At 43.1% G+C, this 6,933-nt stretch overlaps 1 protein-coding gene across 1 annotated transcript; it reads right to left on the bottom strand.

Annotated features, from left to right (window-relative positions):
- Nucleotides 1-4,527: 4,527 nt before the first annotated feature.
- LOC134305914 (uncharacterized) lies at nt 4,528-6,461 on the bottom strand. The gene has a single exon (XM_062990237.1). It carries the CDS (start codon nt 5,980-5,982, stop codon nt 5,077-5,079), a length of 906 nt encoding a protein of 301 aa, XP_062846307.1. The 5' UTR covers nt 5,983-6,461; the 3' UTR covers nt 4,528-5,076.
- Between the last annotated feature and the right edge of the window lie 472 nt (nt 6,462-6,933).

Consider the following 6,933-nt stretch of genomic DNA (forward strand, 5'->3'; position numbering starts at 1 on the left):
CCTTGGCTTTTATGCACTGAAATTCCTCCCAATTCCTTGAATCGTTTAATGATATTATGCACTGTAGAGGGAGAAATATGCAAATCACTTCCAATCTTTCTTTGAGGTACATTGTTTTTAAACATTTCAATCATTTTCTCACACATTTGTTGACAAACTGGAGATCCTCTGATCATCTTAGCTTATCAAAGACTCAGCCTCTCCTGGATGCTGCTTTTGTACCAAACCTTGATTACAATCACCTGTTGACATCACCTGTTTGGAATCACATCATTATTTAGTATTTTCACTTCATTTCTAGCCCTAAATTGCCCCTGTCCCGACTTTCCTGCAGGCCTGAAATGCAGGAATGGATGTTTATTAACAAATTAAATGAAGTTGAGCAGATAAAACATGAAATATCTTGGGTTCAAACTGTCTGCAATCAAATACAAGTCAAAGTAAATGTAAGAAACTCTGTGTTTTTATTTTATTTGCATTCTCCATATTGTCCCAACTTTTTCTGATTTGGGGTTGTACATGGGCAATGATGCACCCCCATTGCATGACTGACATTGTCTTTTGCATCTTGCGCTGATAGTATTTTGCATAGTCCTTTAGGCATAAGGCTTAATTTAAATAATTACATTGTTGAAAAATTGGCTGCTTTAAATTCATTGAGGCTTATTAAGGGTTTAACGAGACTTTTAGACTAAAACACCAAAAGATACCAGAACAACACATGGTACCATGTCATTATCATGTTTTATTTACAATGCTGAGAATGATATACAGTGTATCACAAAAGTGAGTACACCCCCCATATTTCTGCAGATATTTAAGTATATCTTTTCATGGGACAACACTGACAAAATGACACTTTGACACAATGAAAAGTAGTCTGTGTGCAGCTTATATAACAGTGTAAATTTATTCTTCCCTCAAAATAACTCAATATACAGCCATTAATGTCTAAACCACCAGAAACAAAAGTGAGTACACCCCTAAGAGACTACACTCCTAAATGTCCAAATTGAGCACTGCTTGTCATTTTCCCTCCAAAATGTCATGTGATTTGTTAGTGTTACTAGGTCTCAGGTGTGCATAGGGAGCAGGTGTGTTTAATTTAGTAGTACAGCTCTCACACTCTCTCATACTGGTCACTGAAAGTTCCAAGATGGCACCTCATGGCAAAGAACTCTCTGAGGATCTTAAAAGACGAATTGTTGCGCTACATGAAGATGGCCAAGGCTACAAGAAGATTACCAACACCCTGAAACTGAGCTGCAGCACAGTAGCCAAGATCATCCAGCGTTTTAAAAGAGCAGGGTCCACTCAGAACAGACCTCGCGTTGGTCGTCCAAAGAAGCTGAGTGCACGTGCTCAGCGTCACATCCAACTGCTGTCTTTGAAAGATAGGCGCAGGAGTGCTGTCAGCATTGCTGCAGAGATTGAAAAGGTGGGGGGTCAGCCTGTCAGTGCTCAGACCATACGCCGCACACTACATCAAATTGGTCTGCATGGCTGTCACCCCAGAAGGAAGCCTCTTCTGAAGTCTCTACACAAGAAAGCCCACAAACAGTTTGCTGAAGACATGTCAACAAAGGACATGGATTACTTTAACCATGTCCTATGGTCTGATGAGACCAAGATTAATTTGTTTGGTTCAGATGGTCTCAAGCATGTGTGGCGGCAATCAGGTGAGGAGTACAAAGATAAGTGTGTCATGCCTACAGTCAAGCATGGTGGTGGGAATGCCATGGTCTGGGGCTGCATGTGTGCAGCAGGTGTTGGGGAGTTACATTTCATTGAGGGACACATGAACTCCAATATGTACTGTGAAATACTGAAGCAGAGCATGATCCCCTCCCTCCGGAAACTGGGTCGCAGGGCAGTGTTCCAGCATGATAATGACCCCAAACACACCTCTAAGACGACCACTGCTTTATTGAAGAGGCTGAGGGTAAAGGTGATGGACTGGCCAAGCATGTCTCCAGACCTAAACCCAATAGAACATCTTTCGGGGCATCCTCAAGCGGAAGGTGGAGGAGCGCAAAGTCTCGAATATCCGCCAGCTCCGTGATGTCGTCATGGAGGAGTGGAAAAGCATTCCAGTGGCAACCTGTGAAGCTCTGGTAAACTCCATGCCCAGGAGAGTTAAGGCAGTTCTGGGAAATAATGGTGGCCACACAAAATATTGACACTTCAGGAACTTTCACTAAGGGGTGTACTCACTTTTGTTGCCGGTGGTTTAGACATTAATGGCTGTATATTGAGTTATTTTGAGGGAAGAATAAATTTACACTGTTATATAAGCTGCACACAGACTACTTTTCATTGTGTCAAAGTGTCATTTTGTCAGTGTTGTCACATGAAAAGATATACTTAAATATCTGCAGAAATGTGAGGGGTGTACTCACTTTTGTGATACACTGTATATACACAGATCAGTCATAACATTAAAACCACCTCCTTGTTTCTACACTTGCTGTCCATTTTATCAGCTCCACTGACCATAGAAGCACTTTGTAGTTCTACAATTACTGACTGTAGTTCATCTTTGTCTCTACATATTTTATTAGCCCCTTTTCATGCTGTTCTTCAATGGTCAGGACCCTCCCAGGACCACTACAGAGCGGGTATTATTTTGGGTGGTGGATGATTCTCAGCACTGCAGTGACAGACATGGTGATGGTGTGTTAGTGTGTGTTGTGCTGGTATGAGTGGATCAGACACAGCAGCGCTGCTGGTGTTTTTAAACACCTCACTGTCCCTGCTGAACTGAGAATAGTCCACCAACCAAAAATATATCCAGCCAACAGCTCTCCGTGGGCAGCGTCCTGTGACGACTGATGAAGGTCTAGAAGATGATCAACTCAAACAGCAGCAATAGATGAGCGATCGTCTCTGACTTTACATCTACAAGGTGGACCAACTAGGTAGGAGTGTCTAATAGAGTGGACAGTGAGTGGACACAGTATTTAAAAACTCCAGCAGCACTGCTGTGTCTGATCCACTCATACCAGCACAACACACACTAACACACCACCACCATGTCAGTGTCACTGCAGTGCTGAGAATCATCCACCACCCAAATAATACCTGCTCTGTGGTGGTCCTGTGGGGGTCCTGACCATTGAAATCAGGGTGAAAGCAGGCTAATAGGTATGTAGAGAAACAGATGCACTACAGTTAATAATGGTAGGACTACAAAGTGCTTCTATATGGTAAGTGGAGCTGATAAAATGGACAGTGAGAGTACTTAAACATCATCTTATCAGTCCTAAAGGGTCTCTTTTGATTGATAAATGAGGTATTGGGGTGACAAAGTGTGCAGAGCAACAAATGGGCTATAGTAATGAGTTGTATACAGGCAGGTAGCTAAAGAAGACAAGAAAGTACTGTAAGACCGTAGAGACATGTTGATCTTAGCACACCATTCATGCAGCCTTATCTTAAGTAAACACAGGATGTTTTTTCCTAGCCTGGCATCATTAACCTTCACCCAACTCTGTAAATCAGACATTTTGTAAGTGATGTCCTTTAAACTTACCTTTTAACTTTTAAATTACCGTTATATTTCTGAGTATGTGTACAACTTAATTGTCATGTCCATTCAGTCTTCCTTGACTTGCACAGTTTTAATGTAAACTGAAATCTATACCTTGGCATGACAGTGGACTAGATAGTGTAAGGATTTTTATTGTATCTTTGTCTCTATCTCAGGCACAGTGCCAGGCACAACAGAATAAAAGATTTCAAAGTGGCATCAGGAAATTGTTATAAAACATGAGTTTGGCTTTATATTGGCTTAATGTTGGTTTAATGTCAGATTTAAATGTAATTTACAAATCCTGTTTTTTGACAGGTTGGGACATTTTGTAAAATGCAGTAGAATAAATGCATAACCTTGTATCCATCAGACGGCATTGCAGGAGTGCTTTAGAAAACCATTGTACCACCATTGACAGACTTGGGTCCAAGTTAATCTCCGAAAGAAAGATCTCTGAAAGACTGGAATAAGACCAATCAGACATGTAGTTTTATATTGTCCTGTTAAAAAAATGCATGGACGTCCCTGGAAAAGATGTTACCTTGAATGCAGCATATGTTGCTCTAAGATCTCAATGTACTTTTCTGCATTAATGCTGCCATCACAAAGGTGTAAATGACCTTTGCCAAGGACACTGACACAACCCCATACCATGACAAACCCGGGCTTTTGGACTTGCTGCTAATAACTGTCTGGATGGTTGTTTTTCTTCTTTGGTCTGAAGCACAGGGTGTCCATTTTTTCCCCAAAAAAACCTGGAACACTGATTCACCTGACCACAATACATGTTTCCACTGTGTGATGGTCCATCCCAAATGCCTCTGAGCCCAGAGAACTTGACACTGCTTGTGGACATGATTAACATAAGGCTTCTTTTTTTTTGCAAAGTTTAAAGTGATATATGTAATTGTTCTGCCCTCGCTAAGAGTTTGTGTCCCTTTCTTAACTAGACAGACGGACAACTCCCTCCAAAATACAGTTTAGTCAGGTGTCGATTTATTAACGTTCCAACTTGCGCTGTGTTTATTAGAGTGGAGTAAAACTGAAATGCAAATACAAACAATAGAGACGATGAGAACTCAATACATCACATGCACAGAGCCTTTGACAAGTATTACACAATGTAAACATTAAGTTTAACGTGTGCGTAAAATTGCGCTAACAAGTTAGCATTCATGCTACAAACGAATCGCTGAAATAACGCCCGTATGAAGTTACTTTCGTTTTCTAAAAACAGTATAGAGTTCGCTAAATAATCACAAACAACAGGCGATATAAAGTTCAGTACTTACAGACGATGCTTCCCTCACGAACTGCAAAAACTATGAACTTTATGTGTTTTATAATGCTACTGATGTTACCCCATGCACGCTTTTCAGCCGAACATAACAACCTTGCAACTCGCGCCAGGTCAAAGTTAATCGCTACGGCAACGTCGTAAACAAAATGCCGCTTAAAGCTGCAAGTGTCCTGTTAATCGCACAACAAACTCGAACCATAACACTCCCCGCCTGGCATCTTACATGCCATCTCGAACCTGGCGGTCATATAGTCTCTGGGGAAAGGAGCAGAACAGTCTCTGTGATTGGGCGTGAGAGGACTTTAGGTGAACCTCCCTTTGTAATCTTGACCTCTACCTTCCTCACCTTCCCATCTTTACTTGGGACAGTTTTTGTTATAACTCCCATAGGCCAGTCATTTCTTCTGGCTTGGCTATCTTTCAATAAAACAACATCTCCCTCTTGCAGATTAGGGACTTCACGTTGCCACTTTTTACAGCTTTGCAAGGTAGTGAGATATTCCTTTCTCCAGCGTTGCCGAAAAGCGTTAGCGAGACTTTGGACTCTCTTCCATTGACGACCATACAAGTCCTTGTCGTCATATTCCCCAGGAGGTGGTAGAAGAACACCAATTTTTTGCGTAAGCAGCGTTGCAGGTGTTAAGATTTGAGGGTTTTCAGGGTCAGAGGAAACAGGAACTAGGGGTCGAGCGTTCACGATGGCTGAAACCTCCGCCATGAAGGTGGTTAAGACCTCGTGGGTAAGTTTTGATGCCGGGACCTTTGGCAGCATAGCGTCCAGTATGCGTCTCGCAATTCCAATCATGCGCTCCCAGCTTCCACCCATGTGAGATGAATGGGGTGGATTGAAAACCCATGTGCATCCCGCAGCATTCAGGTATTTGTGGAGCTTTGAGTCACGGTTTGTAGAGTCGAACTTTAACTCCTTGCATGCACCAACGAAATTAGTGCCACAGTCTGACCGTAGTTGCTTAGCTGGTCCGTGGATGGCAAAGAAGCGCCGGAGTGCGTTAATGAAACTGGATGAATCCATTGACTCTATCACCTCAATATGGATCGCCCTGGTGCTCATGCACGTGAATAGCACTGCCCAGCGTTTACTATGAGCCAACCCCCCTCTGGTGCGGTGCGGTGCGCTGTTACAGTCCATGGTCCGAATACATCCAAACCTACGTAGGAGAACGGAGGGTCAGTATTCAAGCGGTCTATAGGTAGATCTGACATTTTTTGAATGTTTCTTTGTCCACGTAGCTTCTGGCAGGTGACGCACTGGTAGATTACGCGTCTAATGTGACGTTTTCCGCCCATAACCCAGAAACCTGCAGACCTCACGGCTCCCTCTGTAAAATGCTGACCTTGATGCTGGACTAGTTCGTGGTGATGTCGAATTATTAGTGTTGTGACGTGGCTATGCCCAGGAAGAATCAAAGTGTTGGTTTCGTTTTCCTCCAGGTTTGCTTGAGGAAGGTGCCCTCCAATGCGAAGGAGGCCAGAAGCATCAATGTAGGGGCAGAGTTTGATGAGAGGACTGTTTTTAGGGATAGGGGCGTCCCTCTTTATATGTTTTAACTCCTCTGCAAAAGCCTCATGTTGCAAACTCCTGATGACTAAGTTCTGAGCCTTTTTCAGATGTTCTTGAGTGCAGGCCTTCTGCGCATGGTCCTGTTTGGCACGGTGGGCAAGGTGCACCAGTCTAGCGACACCACGTGTCAGAGAATTCCAGCTCGAAAACCTGTCAAAGCGTTTAGTTCCTAACGCATTACTGGTGATTTTCGTGGTCAACGTAGTAACTTGAGGGCGAATATCTGTGTCGGTTCCTGGGTCAACTAAGTCGTAATGAAGGTGTTGAGGTAGGTTGCCTTCTGAAGACTTAAATAAGAAGTCTGGTCCTGTTAGCCAGGTGCTTTGGGCTAAAGCACTTGCAGGGATGGATCTTGTGGCATGGTCTGCTGGGTTTTGGTTGGTGGGAACATATTTCCACTGCTCTGGACGACTGGCTCGCCTTATACGAAGCACTCTATTGCTCACATATACATAGAACCTTCTGGTTTCGTTGTGAATGTAACCCAAGACCACTTTGCTGTCTGAATAAAAGGTTACT

The sequence above is a fragment of the Trichomycterus rosablanca genome, chromosome 2, assembly GCF_030014385.1.
Source record: "Trichomycterus rosablanca isolate fTriRos1 chromosome 2, fTriRos1.hap1, whole genome shotgun sequence".
Lineage (NCBI taxonomy): Eukaryota > Metazoa > Chordata > Actinopteri > Siluriformes > Trichomycteridae > Trichomycterus > Trichomycterus rosablanca.